The sequence below is a fragment of the Macrosteles quadrilineatus genome, unplaced genomic scaffold (assembly GCF_028750875.1).
Source record: "Macrosteles quadrilineatus isolate MER2022 unplaced genomic scaffold, UCM_ALF_1.0 Scaffold_2__2_contigs__length_208266976, whole genome shotgun sequence".
NCBI classification, from domain to species: Eukaryota; Metazoa; Arthropoda; class Insecta; order Hemiptera; family Cicadellidae; genus Macrosteles; species Macrosteles quadrilineatus.
In genome coordinates, this window is record NW_026542595.1 from 65,524,430 (window position 1) to 65,548,093 (window position 23,664).

Consider the following 23,664-nt stretch of genomic DNA (forward strand, 5'->3'; position numbering starts at 1 on the left):
CAATGCGAGCTATCCTGAGTGCGGGAACTGTTTATGACGATTAGATTAAAATATCTGCAGTTCTAAAATGCTATGGGAAGGTAAGGAGACAGGTCCGTGACGTAGGAAGTGGTAAAGGTGAGCGGTCCCGAGTATGGGAACTGTTTATGACGATTAGATTAAGGTATATACAATCCTAAAATGCTATGGGAAGGGAGGGAAACAGAGGTCTGCAACGTAGGAAGTGGTGAGGGAAATAGTAAGGTGAGCGGTCCGGAGTGTGGCAACTGTTTACGACAATTAGATTAAGGTATATACAATCCTAAAATGCTATGGAAAGGGAGGAAAACAGAGGTCCACGACGTAGGAAGTGGTGAAGGAAGTAGTCAAGGCGAGCAGTCCGGTGTGTGGGAACTGTTTATGAGGATTAGATTAAGGTATCTGCAATCTTAAAATGCAATGGGAAGGGAGGGAAACAGGTCCGCGACGTAGGAAGAGGTGAATGAAGTAGTAAAGGCGAGCAGTGTTGAGTCTGGGAACTGGAAACCAATTGTAACAGCTAGATTTATGTATCTGAAATTGAAATACTGAAATGCTATGAGAGGGGATGGAAAAATGTCCAAGACATAGGAAATGGTGAAAGAAGTATTAAATGCTTTTTAGCAGTGCGGAGTGAGGGAAATGTGTGTGGCAATTAGATTAATGTATTTAAAATACTAAAATGCTATGGAAAGAGATAACAACAGGTCCACGACGTAGGAAGTAGTAAAGTTTAGCATCGCAGAGTGTGGGAACCGTTTGTGGCAGTTAGATTAATGTATCTGTAATACTTAAATGCTATGAGAAGGGAAGGAAATGGTGAAGGAAGTAGTAAAGGGGGAATCGCAGAGTGGGGGAATTATTTTCCCCGAGCAAAGCTCGGTCCCCAGGTACTTCATACTTATAATGAGAGAAGCAAAGAGATTTAGGAAACAATTTGGATGAGTGTAATAAATTGGACAAATGTAAGGGGTGAGTGAAGTACATCTGAGAATAGGATTCATGATATAAGTGAACAAATTAAGAGGAGTGTAGGGAATATAAAAATATATCAGAGGAGAGTGATACATATTCATATTCAATGAATAAAACATATTCAAATTGTACAAATAATGAATTTATTTGGTTCTGTATACAGTAATTACCCAAATAGTAGGATACTTATGAATAATTGTATAGATGAGATAGGTATGTATTAAGTTGGCTACTAGACAAGGATATGGGAGGGTTAAGAGATGTTATCCTTATGGAAGCAGTATTTGACACATAAACAAAGACATATGATCAGCGGTTGACTTTTGAATGCAGTAGATAAAGAAATAGCTGATAGCATTATTCCACAGATATTAGAACAGAAACGGTATGGATCATAAATATAATCAAATGACGACACTAGCTTGAGGTCCATGACGTAGGAAGTGGTGAAGGAAGTAGTAAAGGTAACTGTTGAAAAAAAACTGTTGTTGAAAGGAAACTGTTTATGACGATTAGATTTAGGTATCTGGGAGGAAAACGACTTAGGACGTGGTGAAGGAAGTAGTCAAGGCGAGCTGTCCGGAGGGTGGGAACTGTTTGATTAGATTAAGGTATCTGCAATCCTAAAATGCTATTGGAAGGGAAGAAAACAGGTCCGCGACGTATAGGAAGTGGTGAAGGAAGAGTAGTAAAGGCGAGCTGTCCGGAGTGTGGGAACTGTTTATGACGATTAGATTAAGGGATCTGCAATCCTAAAATGCTAGGGGAAGGGAGGGAAACAGGTCTGAGACGTAGGAAGTTGTGAAGGAAATAGTCAAGGGGAGCTGTCCGGAGTGTGGGCACTGTTTATGACGATTAATTAGATTAAGGTATCTACAATCTTTAAACTCTATGGGAAGAGAGGGAAACAGGTCCGCGAGGTAAGAAGAGGTGAAGAAAGTAGTAAGGTGAACAGTGTGGAGTGTGGGAACTGGAAACCGTTTGTAGCAGTTAGATTAATATATCTGCAATGCTGAAATGCTATGAGAAGGGATTGAAGCATCCCCACGACATAGAAAATGGTGAAGAAGTAGTAAAGGCTAGCAGTGCGGAGTGTGGGGAATGTTTGTGTCAATTAGATTAACGTATCTAAAATACTAAAATGCTATGGAAAGTGATGAAAACAGGTCCACGATGTAGGAAGTGGCTTAGTAAGTACCGGTAGTAAAGTATGAGCATAGTGTGAGAACCGTCTGTGGCAGTTAGGTTAATGTATCTTTAATCCTAAAATGCTATGAGAAGGGAAGGAAACCGGCCCTACGACGTAGGAAGTGGTGAAGGAAGTAGTAAAGGCTGGCAGTGCAGAGTGGGGTAACCGTTTGGGCAGTTAGATAAATATGTATCTAATACTTAAATGCTATGAGAAGGGAAGGAAACAGGCCACACGACGTAGGAAATGGTGAAGGAAGTAGTAAGGCTTGCAGTGCAGTGTGGTAACTGTCTTAGGCAATTACATTAATGTATCTGCAATCCTAAAATGCTATGGGAAGAGAGGGAAACAGGTCCACGACGTAGGGGGTGGTGAAGGAAGTAGTAAAGGTGAGCAGTTTTGAGTGTGCGAATGGATTAATGTATCTGCAATGCTAAAATGCTATGGGAAGAGACTGTAGACTGTAGGTTAAAATGATTATGAATCACGAATCGATACATATTTCAAAACATGCAATCTTTTACGATATAAATTTACAACAGAGTTGACAGCAGCTGATTTTTACTCCATAGATGCTAAAAACGATTTTTACTTTCTAAAGAGTAAAAATGCTACTTTAGACCCGCAACGCATGCATAAAAAACGACTGTTTTTACTGCAGTATGACAAAAACGATATAATATGAACCCTTGATGACTCCGCTCAATTTTGTGGATGCCTCTGTGAACGCCACCTAGTATATTATTTAATTATATATAAATTTATGAACTGTTGCATGGGTTCCAGTGACTTGCACATTTCAAATTCAAATTCAAATTCAAATTTATTAACTCATAACATCTTTTGGAGTACAATGTAGGCCTACATAGATAGGAGTTTTGTCAATATCTATAAAACTAATACTACACTGATATATTTTATATAACTAATTACAATTATTCAAACTTTAAAAATGTAATAGTAATACTGTAAACTAACTAAAGCATTTCATTTCATTCTTAGTACGAAAAGAAAAAATATCTGTCAAGTCTTAAAACTAAGCTCAAACTACATGACGAAATACCAGTGGTCTGTATCAGGACAGGATATAGGCTTTGTCCTGTATATAATTCTACTACAGCCAAAAAAAATAATAAATAAATAAAATAAAAATAATAAGGACTCTTTCTTAAACCATGCCACAACTTACCCTTCAAAATTATCCTGAAAAAATTCTTCAATGCTATAGTAAGATATTTCCAATAATAATTTATGTAAGGTTTTGAAGGTATTTTTTGATGAATTTTTGCATATGGTTTTTGATAGCTTGTTAAAAATTTTGATTGCCATGTAATTTGGACTATTTTCATACAGAGAAAGTCTATGGTGTGGATATTGAAATAAGTGTGAGTGGCGTTGCAATTAAAATCAATAAAAATATTAAAATCAAAATCAATTACAAATATAACATATGTTTACATAAAACACATGGTTTATTATAAAAACAGATTGTGCAGAAGAATGTAGTAATTTCATTGTTTACATTTGGCACAGAAACCTGTTCCAAACTGGAACTGAATTCACTGTTTGGTCTGTTTGCATGTAAAAGTTAAGCCAAGCCCATCACGGCAAACTTAAAAGTGTCTGGCAAGATGAATAAACCAACGAAAGTGTCTGGCTTTTGAGGAAATGTCTTTTGATAGCTCCCCAAGTAACATATATCAATTTCATCTTTTATTAATGACAAAAATTAATCTTCGTTATTCCTAAGTTTAAGAGTGTCTGGTAGAGGGTTTAAACCGCACAAAGTGTGTGGGAAAAAATGGGGGAAATGATTTCTAACATTCCTCCGAAGAAAATGTGAAAGAACCAAGCTTCATACAACAACGAAGGTTATTTGTAAATTTCAGACTTTTGTTACCTTTTTTTGCCTAAGAAACAAAGATCCAAATTTCATAGTCGTTGATCTTTCTTAACTGAATTGGGAGCATGTGCTGAGAAACTTTCAGCTTCTACAAAATAACGAAGGTCTGGCTGTCATGGGCTCTTGCTCTATTAGGTTTGCTAGTGTTAACAGCTAGAACTAAAAAAAAACCCTTAGAATAGGAAATTTGCAATGTGTTTATGAAGTTACCCGGTTTTATTCGGTACAGCTGGGTACCATGCTTTTCAACAGGGAAAACAAAACAAAATTATAGTGCTGCAATCTGTTGGTAAACCTTGTAACTTATTTATGCTATTAAACATCATAAAACCCAACTTTTTGGTTTATTTAAAACATCTGTCAATTATATTCTTGGATTCTTTTTAAAATATTCTTTCAAAATCCCTGTCATGGGTACCTTTAAGGTGGTCCCAGGGCTAAGCTCTGAAAGTTATCGCGAAATTGATGGTGGTGTATAAACTTATTCCATGAAATTCTACACGTATGTACCAAGTTTCATGGCCATCGGTACAGTGGTGTCTGAGTTTATCTCTGCCAAATATACAAAACTACATCCTCTTTTATACTTATAGATTCATGAAAATTATCTAGAGAATCCTTACCGTACCATAAGTGAACATCTTCATGTGGTCATTACAGATGGCTAGCGGGGAAGGCCAGGCTCTGTACATGCGGAGTGCGCCTCTGCGTCGCCTGCGCCACCCGCTAGATGAGAGCCCTGTCTGGTCATTGCTGGGGTCAGCGCTGGGGGCACTAGTGGCGCTGCTGGTAGGACTTCCTGTGCTGCTGGTACTCTCTGTGCTGCTCCCTGTCACCCTGGCAGCTAGGTGGCTACTGCTGCTCCTGTATTGGAACCGTCGCCGCCCCCTCATCTCTGCTGGTAACGGCCTGTCTTTTTTACTTAAATATTAAATGAGCTTAGTTATTAGAACATTTTCTTATAGGGAATTCTCTATTACGCCATACCCCCTGTAATTTACACCTATTATTATTAGATCTCATGGTTAGACCAAACTAGGGACTGATTTACATTTGTTTTCATGTCTTAGAGACCAAAAACACCATTTGTTCAAATACATAAATATATTATATATTATCTAAACATATAATAGTAAAAGGCGTCACCATACTGATTCGTTAGAAATTTTCCAACTTCCAGACTAGCTAGAAGGCTTAAATTTGGTATAGGCCCTACTCATTATTCAGGTAAAAAATAGGAAAGTTAAACAATTTTCATAATGAGTACCTGGGGACCGAGCTTTGCTCGGAGAAAATCATTAGTTCACTCTGAAAGCAGTCTTAGTATCGGAGATACATAAATCTGTTCCCAAACTCCACACGGCTCGCCTTTACAACGTCCTACACCATTTCCTACGTCATGGACCTGTTTCCCTCCATTCCCATAGCACTTTAAGATTGTAGATACCTTAATCTAATCGTTATTAACAGTTCCCACACTCCGGACAGCTCGCCTTGACTACTTCCTTCACCACTTCCAACGTAGCGGACCTGTTTTAGCGAATTTCCCTATAGGGAAGTAGCTATTACCGTAGGTCTCATGGTAAGACCTAAGCCCGGGACCGATTTACTTGTTCATTTTGATGTCCCCAGAGGCCAAAAACACCATTCGTTCAAATTTTTATATATCTATATATAGAGATATATATATATATATATATATATATATATCTAATATATAAAATTCTCGTGTCACAGTGTTTGTCTGCAAACTCCTCCGGAACGACTTCACCGATCGTTATGAAATTTGGTGTGTAAATTCTGTAGGTATGCGAATCGGACGTAAACTATTTCCCGTTTCGAAATTCTTAAAAGGGCTCCACCCCAGTGGCTCTGGAGTTTCCCATGTTAACCTTATGAGAAATGGAATTAATGAATCTTGACAGCTGTTTCAATTAAACAAGTTGGTTCTGTTCTATGATGTTCAATAGCATTAAAGTTACAAGGATTACCAACAGGGTGCAGCACTATTATTTCTTTTACATTTATGACAACAGCTAATTTGCAACCAAAAGGTGAGTGAGCGTAGCGAACGAACTTCAACCTGGAGGCGAGTTAGCGTAGCGAACGAGCTAACCTGAAGGCAAGTGAGCGCAGCGAACGAGCTCCAACCTAAAGGTGAGTGAGCGTAGCGAACGAGCTCCAACCCAAAGGTGAGTGAGCGTAGCGAACGAACTTCAACCTGGAGGCGAGTTAGCGTAGCGAACGAGCTAACCTGAAGGCAAGTGAGCGCAGCGAACGAGCTCCAACCTAAAGGTGAGTGAGCGTAGCGAACGAGCTCCAACCCAAAGGTGAGTGAGCGTAGCGAACGAACTTCAACCAGGACGTGATTGAGCGATGCGAACGAACTTCAACCTGGAGGCGAGTTAGCGTAGCGAACGAGCTAACCTGAAGGCAAGTGAGCGCAGCGAACGAGCTCCAACCTAAAGGTGAGTGAGCGTAGCGAATGAGCTCCAACCCAAAGGTGAGTGAGCGTAGCGGTCGAACTTCAACCTGGAGGTGAGTTAGCGTAGCGAACGAGCTAACCTGAAGGCAAGTGAGCGCAGCGAACGAGCTCCAACCTAAAGGTGAGTGAGCGTAGCGAACGAGCTCCAACCCAAAGGTGAGTGAGCGTAGCGAACGAACTTCAACCAGGACGTGATTGAGCGATGCGAACGAGATCATCTTTGAAAATTAAACGTAACGGTACTTTCTTTCCATCGGTCTGTCTTAGGGGAAACCTATAACTTAGGCGATACGAAGTTCGCCGGGTCAGCTAGTATATATATATATATATATGTGTCCATCCGCACGATAACTTGAGTAGTTTTTGTCCGATTTTGATCAAATTTGGTTTGAAGGTGTAAGGCGGGATAAACTTGAATGAGTTCGCGAACCAGCATGGTCGGACTATGGGAACGGGGGTTTATGGGGGGTTTTATGGGGTAAAAATAGGTTTTTCCCATTTTTGACCCTAAAAACACAAAATTTCACAATTTCTTTTTAAACCATTTTGTAGAGCTTAAAAAAACAAATAATTTAGTATATAAATAATTTAGTAAGCGTTACTATGCGCCTAATTGTTACGGAGAAAATTCAAAATAATTGTAATTTTAAAATTCCCATGTTATTCTTATGGAGAATAAGTTAATTGTTGTAGTTTGCTTGTTTATGAACATATTTTGATCGATTTTGGAAAATACTTTGATTTCTTACTAAACTATTATCATTTTATAAAAAAAATCTTTTTTACCCTCCCTGTAGCAGCAAACCTAAGTACTCGTTAAACTAATTCTATTTAAATAGGAAATAAATGTGCTATTTTTATGGAGGCATTTTAGTGTAAATCCAATCAGGTTAATGGAAATTCGCTTAGCTGCAGGTTTGCTGCGGCGGGGGTATTTCTCCCTTCCCATAGCATTTCAGAATTGCAGATACGTTAATCTAATCGTCATAAACAGTTCCCACACTCCATACTAATCGCCTTTACTACTTCCTTCACCACTTCCTACGTCGCAAACATGTTTCCCTCCCTTCCCATTGCATTTAAAGATTGCAGATACATTAATCTAATCGTCATAAACAGTTCCCACACTCCGGACAGCTCGCCTTGACTACTTCCTTCACCACATCCTACGTCGCGGACCTGTTTCCCTCCCTTCCCATTGCATTTAAAGATTGCAGATACCTTAATCTAATCGTCATAAACAGTTCCCACACTCCGGACAACTCGCCTTGACTACTTCCTGTAATATAGTAGCAATAGGACCATATTAGATTATTAGTAACCGGAAACAGATTAAGTTACTGGGTGGCTGCACTGCCTACATCGGCGTGGAGCTCCCTGATTGGCTGCCGATCGGTCAAGGAGTTTTCCGTCTTGATGATCGTCACTTCAAGTCTAGCAAGGTGTGTAACTAGATGTCGCCATGTTGTCTTTATAGTTATAGTAGTTACCACACTTCCGTCACCACTTCCTACGTCGCGGACCTGTTTCCCTCCCTTCCCATAGCATTTTAGGATAGCCCATACCCTTATCTAATCGTCATAAACAGTTCCCACACTCCGGACAGCTCGCCTTGACTACTTCCTTCACCAATTCCTACGTCACGGACCTGTTTCCCTCCCTTCCCATAGCATTTTAGGATTGCAGATACCCTAACCTTATCGTCATAAACAGTCCCCACACTCCGGACTGCTCGCATTTACTACTTCCTTCATCACTTCCTACGTCACGGACCTGTTTCCCTCTATTCCCATAGCATTTTATGATTGCCTTTACTACTTCCTTCACTACTTCCTACGTTACGGACCTGTTTCCTTCCCTTCCCATAGCATTTTAGGATTGCAGATACCTTAATGTATTTGTCATAAACAGATCCTAGACTTCGCACTGCTACCCTTGACTACAATGTCTCGAGTAATCTTAAGTATAATCAATCTTTGGTATAATCTTTGTTTAATATTAACAAGTGATGTTTTTCCTTTTGTACTGTATTTGTAATTTGCTAGTATACTGTGGGTAGTTGGTTTATTATGAACACGTGCTACAACTTCAAGTCTTTTGTTTACCTTTTCCTTGTTATTTAATTCAACCAACATGGTTACTTAGCAACCCCTTAAGACTAATGTTAAAAAAATGTGACTTTCAGTTTCGTTTTTCTACGTAATTAGATTTTTGTTGGCAGTTCTAACTGCATGAAACTTGTTTTTAGGCCAAAAATAAACTATTTACAAGATTTGAAGAAAATCGTCGGAGCCGTTTTCGAGATCTTTCTGCAAGCAAGCAAGCAAGCAAGCAAGCATACATACAAGCAAACATTGCTCGTATTAGAGTATAGGATTTTACAAAAGGAAAAGGGATGCGCTCTACAAGTCAATGTTATCCTTATGGGCATTCAATGTTTACCATTATTTGTTTATCATATACCATCTGTTAGAAAATTTTTATTTTGTAACATAGGTATGTCTCAAAATGTTTGTTTTTGTTTATTAGCAAATTTCCCATATAGGGAATAAGCTATTACCGTAGTCCTCATGGTAAGACCTGGACCCGGGACCGATTTACTTTTTCGTTTTGAGGTCCCTAGAGACCAAAAACACCATCCGTTGAAATTCATATATATGTTTATACTTTTAATATATATTATAAATATTAAATATATATTACATTTATATATATATATATACATAATAAATAATACACCATAGTACCCTTTTTTAAATTATTTTTAATGACTGATGCATTTCAACACTAAGGTCTTTTTTTTATTTGTTTACTTTACAATCTGTTCTATAATATATTGAACAATAAGTAAGTTAAATGCTATGTAATACAACAAGTTAACTTTTGGCCATAAAAATAGCTGTTAAGCACTGTTAACAACAAATTATTCAATAAAAAACTTTACAAAAATCTGAAGGGCAGGTCCAGAATTGATGGCCTCTTAAGTCTGTAAATAATCCGTATTGTTTAATAAGTTTAATGCTAAATGATTTTGATGAGATTCCAATTTCGTAATATATCGTTCACTTAAGGCCATGATTTCTTCCTTAACTGTAGGCATTTTAAGGTCTTGATGTAGTGTTCTATTGGTGACATACCAAGGTGCATTTGTTATCTTCCTCAGCATTGTCGATTGGTATCTTTGAATAATTTCAATATTAGAAGTACTCGCCGAGCCCCATAGTTGCACTCCATATGTCCATATTGGTTTCAATATAGTTTTATATAGCAATAATTTATTTTCTAGACTAAGTTTTGATTTTCTTCCGATGAGCCAAGTTAACTGATTAGATTTTAAATTTAGTAGTTGCCATTTTCTCCAAATGTGTGTTTTCCAAGTTAACTTCCTATCTAAATACCTAAGTATTTAACCTCAGTTACTTCGGGAAGTTCAGTGTTGTTTATTGTGACAGGAGGACAAGAATTTCGATTTAGAGTAAAAGAAATGTAGACAGATTTAGTTTCTTTAATTTTGAACCTCCATGTTTTAAACCAATCAGTAGGGTAATTATGTTCAGATTTTGCTGTAAATTTAGAGAAGCTTGAAATGGATCACAATGAACAGACAAAATTGCAGTATCATTCGCAAATGTAGCAATTTCTACCAACTCATTTTCTGGAAGGTCTGCTGTGTAGAGAATATACAAAAACGGCCCGAGGACACTTCCTTGAGAAATCCCAAATTCAATTGGACGTAGGTCAGTGAGGACATCTTGATATTTAATTTGGAAAGTCCTGTTTTGAAGGTAGGATTTTAAAATGGTATAAATTGAATGGGGTATAAAAACATTTTCACTTTATATAACAAGCTAACATGCCACACCTTATTGAATGCCTGGCTAACATCCAAGAAGGCAGCTGAGCAAAACTTTTTATTCTCCATACATTGATGTATCACATCAACAACTCGGTGAACCTGTTCTATGGTACTGTGTTTCCGTCTGAAACCAAACTGATGTGCAGGAATCACATCTTTGCCAATTAGGTCTTGTATCCTTTTCAGAAGAAGTTTTTCAAATAACTTAGAAATTACTAGTAAAAGGCATATGGGTTGGTATAAACTTACCTGGTCAAGAGGCTTCCCAGGTTTCGGAATGACTATCAATTGTGCTCTTTTATGAAATGATCTGGTACATATTCAAGTTTTAACTTTGTATTAAATAAAATAGTCAAAAACATTATTCCTTTTCGTGGAAGCTCTTTAAGTATTTTACCAGTTATGAGGTCGTAACCAGGAGCCTTGTCAGAATGATGATTGTTGGTGATGATTGCATTTAGTTCTGATGGTTTGAACTTCTGCAATGGGAAGTCGAGTTGTAGCGGAGTATCCAAATATTCAAGTATCTCTTCCTCGTTGTTTACTGCCGCATTTGGTTTGAACACATTCTCAAAGTATTGAGCAAAGGCTTCAGGCTTCTCTGTGTTACATTTTGCCCAGCTCCCAAACTAAATCTATCTTGACTTGGAAAATTATATAATTAAGAATATCGTTATACCAATGGTTCTTGGATCTTATCCATAAATTGGGTTTAAATTTTGTGTTTCCATTATGTTAAGGATGCTGCTTTCGTTTTTTCTTCTTGCTAGATGTATATGTAATTCTTCTTTTACATTCATCCTTTCTCCTTTTTCTTCATATTCTAAAATGTTGACACTGTCTTCAATTTTTCCATATGGTTATGTGATAAAATGTGTTCCGCGTACATTGATTTTTGAGTTGTCATGTTGTTGGATTTTACTGATTGAATGTGTTCTTTGAATCGGCAAGAAATTGATCTCCCTGTTTGTCCGATATAAAATTTAGAACAATCTTTGCAATTGATTTGGTATATTCCTGATTTTTCATATTTATTCATTGGTTGCCGATTATTGTTGGACATTTGTTGTATTAATCTGAAGGAGTTATTTCTTGTCATATAACTAATTTTGAATTTTGACTTGTCAAATGTTTTCCTCAATGGTTTATCAATCGAGGTACTGAATTCAAGATATATAAAGTCTTTTTTCTGTTTTTCTTCTTCATTCTTGAGTTTTTTTTTTTTTTTTTGTAGATTTTCTTGTTTAATAAATTAGGGTTACAGCTATTGGCTTTTGCTGTGTTTTCTATGATTGATTTTTCGGTTTCATAGTCTTGTTTAGTCATTGGAATTTGGAGCATTCTGTGTATCAGTGAATTAAAACTTGCCATTTTGTGTTGCCATGGGGCGTTGGAATTTATCGGTATAACGAGGTCTGTTTGGGTTTCTTTTCTATAAATTTTGAATGAATGTTTTGAATTATTTCTTGTAATTGTCAAGTCTAAAAAGTTGATACTATATGTTTGTATTTCTATTGTAAATTTTATTTGGTTCGATATTGTGTTTAAGTAATTTAAGAACTGATTACATGTAATTTCATTCCCTTTGAAAAGACAAATAACGTCATCTACGTACCTATACCAATATATAATCTCATTTTTGTGTGGATTGCAGTCGTTTAAGATTTTGGTATCTTCCATGTTGTTTAAATATATATTAGCTAGTAGACCAGATAGTGGCGATCCCATGGCGAAGCCATCGATTTGTCTGTAATATTTGGATTCATATTTGAAGTAGTTTTGCTCTGTGACGGTTTTGTTAGTTTTATTATGTTGTCAATTTTAAATTTTGTTAGCAAATCATTTTGTAATAAATTATTTTCAAGGATATTGAAAGTTTCTTTTATTTTGATGTTTGTATACATGTTTGTTATGTCAAATGAGATAAAAATCGCCTCCTCTGGTATTTCAATATCTTTAATTTTTGTTACTAAATCTAATGAATTTTTCACAGTATAATCTGTATTGTTTGATATGGATTCGTTAATTGTCTCGTTGAAGTACTTGCACATTTTGTATGCTGGAGCATTCTGATAATTCACAATTGGTCTGATTGGAATATTTGGTTTGTGTAATTTTGGTTGTCCTCTTAATCCCGGCTCCACAATCAATTTAGAAGACTTTCTGTTAAAGTCATTTTACTCTCTTAATCGGAATACGAGAGATGTTATAAGTTCAACACCCTAAAAACAATATACTTCATAAATATACTTAACTAACACGATATTTTCACATACATATACAGGGTTGTCCTAAATTTTTGGACACATTTTAAGATTACATAAACCAATAACAAGCAACTTAGAAACTTGGGAATCGTTTTATTGAATGGCAAATTTAAAATAGTTTTATACAGTAACTGCACAACAATAATTACATGAATGTCAATAATTATAAAAGTGGTTATAAAAAATGTGCAAAAATCACTCAAACAGTTTGTGTAAGTTTTTTCCTCAATAACTCGTGTTGTGGCATATTATACAGCATGGATAGCATGGCATAGTTAGCATAACAAAACCAACAATGGACCTTTTTACACCAGCTGTGTATGATATTTGATGAATCAAACCTTAAACTGACTTAAAAGTAACAATTTTACTAGGGTTCAATAAAAAGCAAAGTCTTTGGTTTAATGAAAGTAAATTTGCAATAACTGTTCGAAGAAGGTTTTGTTTAGAGTATAGCCGTAATTCCAAGTGTAAAAATTTTATAAAATGGTGGTACAGTCAGTTTGAACGACTGGGAAGTGTCCAACATATAGTCTAAAGGGTCCTCATCTCAAAAGAACATAACTTACAATAACAGTTTAGGTGATTTTGACTGTGTTTTTATAACAACTTTTCATAATTGCTGACATTTTTATAATTATTTTTTTGTAGTTAGGTACTGTATAAAACTGTTTTAAATTTGCTATTTAATGAACCAATTTCCATGTTTCTATGTTGCTTGGTTTTTATTTATTTCATCTTAAAATGTTTACAATAATCTATGACCACCTGTATATACTGTATATGTATATTTATTTCTATATGTGTCCGTTAGCATGATAACTTGAGCAAAAATGATCGGATTTTGATGAAATTTGGTACAAACGTGTAAACCCACGTTTATTCGAACGAGTTCGCGAACCAGCATGATCGGACTATGGGAACAGGGGTTTATGGGGGGTTTTATCTGGCAAAATTGTGTTTTTCCCATTTTTGACCCTAAAAACTCAAAATTTAGCATTTCCTTTCCAAACCATTTTGTAGAGCTTGAAAAAAAAACAATTAATTTCGTACAGTGAAGCGTTATTATGCGCCTAATGGTTACGGAGAAAATTCCAAAAAACTGTAAATTTAAAATTCCTATGTTATTCTTATGGAGAATAAGTTAACTGTTGTAGTTTGCTTGTTTATGATCATATTTTGATCAAATTTGGAAAATGCATTCATTTCATACTAAACTATTAACATTTTACAAAAAACACCTTTTTACCCTCCCTGTTGCAGCAAACCTAAGTACTCGTTAAACTAATGTTATTTGAATAGGGAATTATTGTGATATTTTTAACACGTTCACTGCTAATGACGCACTTGTGCGTCATAAGTATATTAGCAGATATATAATACATGATGTATATAATTACATAATATATTTTAATCCACAATTTATAGTATAAAATTTATTTAATTAAAGATATATTGTCACTCAATTAACATGATCATGTTAATGTTTATGTTTTTTAGCCATTTATAAAAGTATTACATATCATTAGCAGTGAATGTGTTAAGGAGACATTTTAGTGTAAATCCAATCAGGCAAATGGAAACTCACTTAGTCTGCAGGTTTGCTGCGGCGGGGGTATTTTTTATTGAGATTGAAATTTTCTAGGTTCTGTTATGTAAAAACATAAACTTGTAAAGTGGTGTGTCCTTGGCTACTATGGTTTTCATTACTTCTATTTGATATTAAGTTTATTTTTATTAATTATATTTTGGCTTCAGTACTTTATTTTTGTGTTACACCTTTTATCTGTTTAGTCTGTGTAATCTCCTCGTTTCTTTATTTAAAAATAATGGATCTTTAATTAAATTTATATGATGGACAAAGTACCTTCGCCTTTTTGGCATTTGGACGCCTCCTTATCCGGTAAAATGTTCTTGCCTACTTGATGTAAACAACATTAAATCTATAGCAGGTATCTCTACGATTGTATCAACTACGCCTGTCAACGAGCTGTAGACCATGTATTGAACAACTTTCTAAGACTGAGATTATATAGACTCACAGCGATACAGGGTACAGCTATGTCCTTACCAACCATTACAAGCAAGGAAATCTTAACACGTTCGCAGCGGCACTTCAAATGGCGGGCGTATCCCCAGTGCAGCGCAGCCCTCAGCGTCGAACAAACCCAATTGCCGCGTGTGATTGGCTTTCCAATTTTGGTGTGACGAATTGCAAATAACGTGCGAGGATGTTCTGCTTTACAACGAGAGTCGACATAGTTCGCTAAACACCCACGGACAGCAGTCCCATTGGAATTGTATTGCCAAATGGAGGGAAAAAGACGGGACAAAAAGTAGATTTTTGAGATTGCCAGACGGGGATTTTACGGGGAAATTCACTACCAACCTACACCACAACAAAATACAGTATACTATTGAGCAGTGCTATGCGAGGTTTCAAGTTTCTAGCTCTAATCCTGGATTAAAAATAAATCATTTCGTACTGCATTGCAGCTTGGGAGCGATCGCACCCACCAGGATGGCATTAGGGTTCCGTATGGGAGCCATCGCTCCCATGCCGCCGCCAGGCCCACTTTTATAAACGGGCAGACTGGGCATATGCCCAGGGGCGCCGGAGGTTTGGGGGCGCCCACTGGGTGCCCCACAACCACCGCCTGCCCGCACTAGGAAAAAAGGGGGCACTGCTTTTGGGATTGCCCAGGGCTCCACCGACCCTTAACGCGGCCCTGGCCGCCGCAAACGTGTTAAGCCAACAACATACAGTTCAACACGTGAATAGATTATCTGAACTGTTAGGCTGTTGGTTCAAAGTGACCATGGCATCATGGCCAATGTTTGTGATCAATTTAATGCTTTAAAATAGAAAGGTAAAGCCGATGGGTTGTGTTTGGGCAGTAGTGGGAAGTTCAGTTTACAAAATTCCATTTAAGTTGCAGCGCCAAGACAACCAATGAAACCTCATTCATTACAATTATTGACTAAATGAACAGAGTATCTTTAGTCTGTGCGCCAATATAAATTCATATAGGCAATGAAGTAGCCTAATGGAGACGGACAAAGTTACAGACACAGTGACGGGATGATCAGAAAAAGCCATACTGTAGCAACCACTGTGCGTTACCATCGGCCAGACGGCAACACGACTCTGCGCGTCTCTCAATGACTGGGATTCGCTCACAAATTAATAATGCAGTGAACACTAAAAAGTCATTTTACTCTTTTAATCGGAATACGAGATATGTTTTAAGTTCAACATCCTAAACACAATATACTTCATAAATACACCTTAACTAACACTATATTTTCACATGTATTTTTATTTTTTATCATTGTAATAGTTTTTAACTTTGAAAAATGATTTTTTAACTTTAGACAAATATTTTTTAACAATTAGGTAAACAAACAAATTGCTGTATAAATCTTGGCATTGCCCTCCCCATCTCCCTGTCCTGTTGCACCACCAATCGTTGTATTGCCATATTTCAAAGTGATATTACAAATATACCTTTTATTGGTAGGTAGATAATTAATTGATCTATGATGAATCTCAATTTTAACAGCTATATTTCGAATGTGATGAGTTTATTTTAGAAAGATTTTCCCGAGCGAAGAGTGAGTCAAACAGCTAGTAACTTATACAGGGTGAGTTTTAATTGTCCCCCCCCCCAACTTTTTTCTACATTTTTTCAAATATCAATCCCAGACCACTTCCAAACATTGTTGGGTAGTAAGTACTTCATTTTGACAAGGTGGTCATTTCCGGCCGCCATCTTGGATCCGCCATATTGGATACACAATTTTTTTTCAAATATAAAGGTGGGGTTGTGACCCATTATTTGGAATTAGATTTTTACCCTGATTACAATGCCGCAAACTGTTTTTAAACATCTTGATTCATTCTAAAGTTATGAGGGTTTTTAAAACTTTATTTTTAGCCCATTTTAACATTGTGCATTTACAAACTAAGACCATAATCTCAAAATAGTGCTAGATAAAGATAAGTATCCACTACCAGTAATTGTCGACCTATTGTCACTTGGTTATGACTGATATATCTTTTTCGGCCGCCATCTTGGATCCGCCATTTTGAAATGTGATAAATTATTTTAAATATAAAGGGGGTGTTGTGACCCATCATTTCTAACTACTTTTTTAAGCTGAACTTAATTCCATCATCCGTTTTTCATTTTCATTTTTTGATTTTTAAATTTTGACATTTTTTACAAAAAAATTGCAATATTTCATAAATAAAACTTGATAACAAAAAACGGATTGCGGCATTGAGTTTAGCTTAAAAAAGTAGTTCGATATGATGGGTCACAACACCCCCTTCATATTTAAAATAATTTATCACATTTCAAAATGGCGGATCCAAGATGGCGGCCGAAAAAAATACATCAGTCATAACCAAGTGAAAATAGGTTGACAATTACTGGTAGTGTATACTTATCTTTATCTGGCACTATTTTGAGATTATGGTCTTAGTTTGTAAATGCACAATGTTAAAATGGGCTAAAAATAAAGTTTTAAAAACCCTCATAACTTTAGAATGAATCAAGATTTTTTTAAACAGTTTGCGGCATTGTAATCAATGTAAAAATCTAGTTTGAAATAATGGGTCACAACCCCACCTTTATATTTGAAAAAAAAAATTTTGTATCCAATATGGCGGATCCAAGATGGCGGCCGGAAATGACCACCTTGTCAAAATGAAGTACTTACTACCCAACAATGTTTGGAAGTGGTCTGGGATTGATATTTGAAAAAATGTAGAAAAAAGTTGGGGGGGGGGACAATTAAAACTCACCCTGTATACACAAAACTAATGTTTTATATATATTTCAATACCTAGTAAAAAAAATTATTAGGGGCTTAGTGTTTTTTTAAGTGTGCGTGTGGCCAAACTATGGAAACAGGGTTTTAAGGATGTGTATAAATTGGTTTTCCCCATTTTCGGCCCCCAAAACATCAAAGGTTGCAGCCTTTTCAAACAGTTTTTTTTTTACGTGGCAAGTCCCCCCAATACTAAATTTAATATGATCATTTCATTGTTTTTACAGGTGGTGTAACTCACTACTTTGATTTTTTTCTTTCGTGTTCTTCATATGCCTCAGTATCACATAAGTTTACATAGTTTAAACAACCACCTTCTGAATAAGCAATCAACATCCTCAAATATGAAATGTCACAAAATAACTTCATGAAAAGTTGCATAGTCATCAATAATTAATTGACAGAAGCAGGTATTCAGTCAAACCAATTATTGTTGTTACCCTTTTAAAAATAACAACAGCAGTGAATTTTTAATGCTTAACACAGAGAAGTAAGGTACAGGGGACACATGCTTATGGGAATGGGACGACGTGCGTTTCTGCTCTGGTATGTTGGGGCGGAAATATACTTGTGACGAGCAAGGAAGAGCCTGAATTACTAGCACTGTGTGTAAATTCCTATTGCACAGGGCACAGGGTCTTCCTCCACAGTGAGTGTTGTAGTAGCCTACTGTACGTCAGGACAAGGGGGTCATTGCCCTAGGCACCAGCACTAGTGGTAGACACCACTCAAGTGAACCATTGAATGTTTCCTCTGTATCCTTTTTCTTTGTACTAAACCAGATTGCGCATGGCTCCCTACCTATGAATACGTATACAGTTTAAAAAATAATCCCAGGATAGACTGTAGAACGAAGGTTCCTGAGGGTAGGATGTTCCTGTCTCAGTAAGTCTGGTATGTAACTCATGAGTGTTATATTTGTTTTTCTAACAGCAGAGAGTGTAGGCGGTGGTGGGGGTGCAGAGTCTATCCGAGGTAATGACTGTCGGTGGCTAGGGGCTGTCTGGCGCTGCTCACTGCTGCACGCTGGTATGTGTAACTCATGAGTGTTATATTTGTTTGTCTAACAGCAGAGAGTGTAGGCAGTGGTGGAGGTGCAGAGTCTATTAGTCTGGTTGCAGGTCAAAAAACCTGGAAGTAAGGTCCACCCGATGTTTTTTACTGGTTTCTGTTTCTTCAAGACCTACATAATTAAAATAGGCAGGGTGCCACTTTGTCACCCTTGAGCAAATTGAGATATTCAAGATGGCGGCCAAGATGACTTAAAAACTATATAGGGTTAGTAAAAAGTGTGGAGACCCGCTGTTATTTTTTTTAACGGCCTATACTAGAATAACTAAACTCGGCACACCATTATGGCATGTTATGAAGTACTTTTTGGGCATAACCGCCACTTGGTGTTCATCCCCAAAATGGGGATTTTGGGGAAAACTCAAAAATTTCAAATACAAAGACCCATCGAGTGACCCCTCATTTTAAAGGTCCTGGTAAAAGAAACCCAACAACGCAAATTAGAGGTCTCTATCTCAGTTCAGTAAAAAATGGCAGCCAATTGAAATTCTTATAGGTTCCCAATCCCAAAATGGGGGGTTTTGGGGGAAACTCAAAAATTTTAAATAATAAGCCCAATCGAGTGACCCCTCATTTTGAAGGTCATAATAAAAGAAAACTAACAACGCAAACTATAGGTCTCTATCTTAGCACAGTAAAATATGGCAGCCAATTGAATATAAAATTGCAAGTTATTTCCGATGATTTCAATCAGCTTCCATTTTTTACTGGATTGAGATAGAAACCTCTAGTTTGCGTTGTTAGTTTTCTTTTACCAGGACCTTCAAAATGAGGGGTCACATGATGGGTCTTTGTGTTTGAAATTTTTGAGTTTACCCCAAAATCCCCCATTTTGGGGATTTACACCAAGTGACGGTTATGCCCAAAAAGTACTTCATAACATGTCATAAAGGTGTGCCGAGTTTAGTTTTTCTAGTATGGGCCATTAAAAAATAACAGGGGGTCTCCACACTTTTTACTAACCCTGTATATCTGCTGTATCTTTCCCTATAGAAGAGACAGGATAATCATTTTGTGCCTAGTTTGATGTTTTAATTGGAAAATTACCCAAAGTAAAATCAATATAAGTTTTTAATAATTTCCACATTAATTTGTTGTCAAGTTACCTTATCAACAATGTTTTCAAGTATTTACTTGACTTAAAACAATATAAATCTATGGTTTCTGAGGATAAGTGCAACATTCAAACAGAACACAGTCATCAAATCAGTTAACTTACAAGCAGTTCTCCTAATTGATGCTTGTGCTGTACTGTGGACAGTGCATTATCCTTCTTCAGGAACAGTGAATGACTTTATCAACTGCTTTTTAAATTATAGTTTTCTTGAATTAAGAAAAAAACACTGTTCTTTAGGCTAGTCAAAATACGGTCCAACATCAAACTTAAGGTAAAAGAAATAGAATATATTTATTCCCCATATTCTTCCCCATATATTCCAAAATATATGGGATTTTGTCAACAAAGGTGTCAAGAATATTATACTAAAAATCAAGAAAAATCCAAGTGGCGGAAAGCCGCCATTTTTGAAAAAACTTCCACCATATTGGATTTATGTAAGCTTTTAGTAAAACATCAATAATTTGACAACTAATCGTCTTAACAATCTGCGGTTTGTCTTAATAGCTTCCTCATCAAGTTTACTTTAATATAATAATAACTTTATACCATTTCAATATTGATTTATTTAAAAGAGACAGCTTTAAATAGAAACAATACCAAATTTCGAAGATTTTTTTTTTTTTAACCTTTAAATGTTTGCAAATACAAACTCAGGTGATAAGAACATTCGTATTTTGTGGCTCTTAAAAGAATCTGCATAACATTTTGAACAATTATCAACCTCATATCAGTTTGTATATTGCTTTGAAGATATATTATGGGATATATTGTTATTAGTCTTCAACTTGGAACGCTAGCCGTGCTGCACCACTACATCTAGTCCGATTGAAATACACTTTGAGGTGGGAAAAATTGCTTTGAGAACATTTAAGACATATTTTGGAATCATAAATTCATACATATAGGGCAATGTATAAAAAAAATCTGACAAAATCCGAGCATGAGAACACCTGAAAAAGTAGGGGTTTTGAAACATACCAAAATTCAATTTTTCATAATAGACAATTACATATATGTGTCCGTGAACACGATAACTTGATTAATTTTTATACAATTTTGATGAAATTTGGTTTGAAGGTGTAAGGCGGGATAAACTTGAATGAGTTCGCGAACCAGCATGATCGGACCATGGGAACGGGGTTTTAAGCGGGGTTTTATGGGGTAAAAATTGGTTTTTCTACTTTTTGACCCTCTAAACGCAAAATTTTCCAATTTATCTTCAGACCTTCTTAAAAAGCTTGAAAAAACAAATAATTTAGTATATCAAAGTGTTTTTGTACCATTATTAGTTACGAAGAAAATTCAAATAATTGTTATTTTAAAATTCACATGTTATTCTTATGGGGAATATTGGAAAATGTTGTAGTCTGCTTGTTTATGGATATATTTTGATCAAACTTGGTAAATTTATTTATTTTATACTAAGTTATTAATATTTCACTAAAAAACACACTTTTTTACCCTCCCTGTAGCAGCAAGCCTATGTACTCATAAAAATTAATGTTAATTACATACATTTAATTGAAAATCAATTCAGGCAACTGGAAATTCGCTTAGTCGGCAGGTTTGCTGCGGCGGGGGTATTTTATTACTAAGATAATCAATTATTGGTATTCTCTGACCCTTAAAACATAAATTTGACACTAAAATTATTATCCTGTCTCTTCTATAGGGAAATATACAGCAAATATACAGTTTTAAGCCATCTTGGCCGCCATTTTGAATATTTCAATTTGCTCAAGGGTGACAAAGTGGCACCCGGCAGATTTTAATTATGTAGGTCTTAAAGAAACAGAAAACACCAAAAAACATCGGGTGGACCTTACTTCCAGGTTTGGGTGAAAAATGCCTTTTGGCAACTAGACTATATGCGAGGTAATGACTGTCGGTGGCTGGGGGCTGCCTGGCGCTGCTCACTGCTGCACGCTGGTATGTGTAACTCATGAGTGTTATATTTGTTTGTCTAACAGCAGAGAGTGTAGGCAGTGGTGGAGGTGCAGAGTCTATGCGAGGTAATGACTGTCGGTGGCTGGGGGCTGCCTGGCGCTGCTCACTGCTGCACGCTGGTATGTGTAACTCATGAGTGTTATATTTGTTTGTCTAACAGCAGAGAGTGTAGGCAGTGGTGGAGGTGCAGAGTCTATGCGAGGTAATGACTGTCGGTGGCTGGGGGCTGCCTGGCGCTGCTCACTGCTGCACGCTGGTATGTGTAACTCATGAGTGTTATATTTGTTTGTCTAACAGCAGAGAGTGTAGGCAGTGGTGGAGGTGCAGAGTCTATGCGAGGTAATGACTGTCGGTGGCTGGGGGCTGCCTGGCGCTGCTCTGTGCTGCACGCTGTGCTGGTGTTTGACAACAGAGTGGAGCTAGGAGTTCTACAGCAGTTGCTGTTGGCGCGGGTGCTACCAGCCTACCCTCGTCTGACACATCGCCTTCACAAGCTGCCCCTCACAGCTGGTGCTGGTCACTGCTGGCTGCCAGACCCACACTTTGACATTGACAAACACGTGTTCTATGGACCATGTCTGCCTACTGATGTACAGGTCAGTGACTCGGCAACTCAAAGGTTTATAACATCCAATTAGCTTTATAAATGGTCTGGCCATAAAATAGAGGAAGTGAGTGCCTTAAAGTAAATGAAGATGAGTAGTAGCATAGATAAAACATACTCCCTTAGTAGATTTCTCATCCTTATGGAACAGCTGAAGACAATTTTATTGTTAGTTCTGTACGGTTTATGTAGAGGTCGTGTTTTGTTTACAATTTGTTTCCCGTTATTACAGCCATTTAAAACCTCGTTTGGCCAAATAATACGATCTAATCATAAACAATAACTCGTCCCCTAGTTATATAACCAAACAGTAAAGCACAAATCAAGAAATTAACCCTAAAATAATAGAAACAAAGTTTCGTCGACACTAGCGCCCATGTGTCACGTACATGAACTAGACACGAAAAACATGCTTAAAAATTTACAATGGGATGAGAAGTCTACTTGTGTTGGTTAGTCTATGGTAGTAGTAGTATCAAAATGCATTGTAGTATTCTGTGGATTTAAAAAAAAATAGGAATGTTGGATTTCAATATCCAAACTGTCATACAATTTAATTTGGATGACTGTTCCTAAAGAGTTTACAATAGTTAATTTGGTTATTTAATAACGCTTAGAATATCCCTAGTCAACAACAAGAAATGTATGACTTTATATCTTCTAGCCATTTATTCTAACTAAAAATAACAATATTTGAGTGTATTACCAAAAACTGTTGCTTTTGAGAGGGAGGTCATGAGTTCTGTTTAATATATCAGACTATTGTACAACTCATGATGTTAATTATGAACAAATATACTTCTTTGCAAATGTTCTTGGCAGTATTTTACCATGTTTACAGACCCTGTTATGTTTAACAACACTCACATTAATATTATGAAGTTAAAGAAAGTTTACATTAATGAGCTGAGTTTACTTCATTTAAGTTTCCACATCTCGTCGTGTGATGCACCGCAGGTGACAGCATCAATTAATCACCGAGGTTGTCGTGTTGGTTCCGCTGCCTTTGTTGTGTCCCATTGTGAGGTGAACCTAAGTATAATAATAAACATCGAGTCTTCTCCTAGATTTGTGATTTTTTTCTGATTCGTATTTTCTCTGTTTAATAACATCAAATAGGTATTTAGTTATTATAATAAATTGACAATAATTCCAGATTCAAATATAAAAATGACATCATGAGTTTTAAATTAAGTTAGTAAAATTCATTTCTTGGGGCAGCTCTCCGATAGATAGCCTAAGTTTTTTATTCTTAAAAAAAGGTGTTAAGAGTTTTAACTGACATGGCAACTTGTATTTCTTGTCCTCCTTTTTTGTACAGTTGAAATTATTAACAACTAGCAGAGTATCCGTCCTTGGTACGGGATTGGCATATAAGTATAAAATGCTTATT

General features: G+C 36.5%; 2 protein-coding genes across 3 annotated transcripts in view; both read left to right on the plus strand.

Moving 5' to 3' along the window:
• LOC128984347 (uncharacterized) overlaps positions 1-21,803 on the plus strand; it is a 163,170-nt gene extending 141,367 nt beyond the window's left edge. The window contains exons 2-3 of the mRNA XM_054403656.1: positions 4,746-4,986; positions 21,691-21,803. Coding sequence (XP_054259631.1) covers positions 4,746-4,986; positions 21,691-21,803 — 354 coding nt within the window. The remainder of the gene's footprint in view (positions 1-4,745; positions 4,987-21,690) is intronic.
• The window catches only part of LOC128985387 (uncharacterized), a 61,513-nt gene continuing 59,597 nt past the window's right edge, over positions 21,749-23,664 (plus strand). The window contains exon 1 of one of the 2 annotated variants that reach the window (XM_054404836.1): positions 21,749-22,263. In XM_054404836.1, the coding sequence (XP_054260811.1) occupies positions 21,937-22,263 (327 nt within the window). In that variant the 5' untranslated portion in view covers positions 21,749-21,936. The remainder of the gene's footprint in view (positions 22,264-23,664) is intronic. The other variant, XM_054404837.1, reaches the window with a different exon arrangement.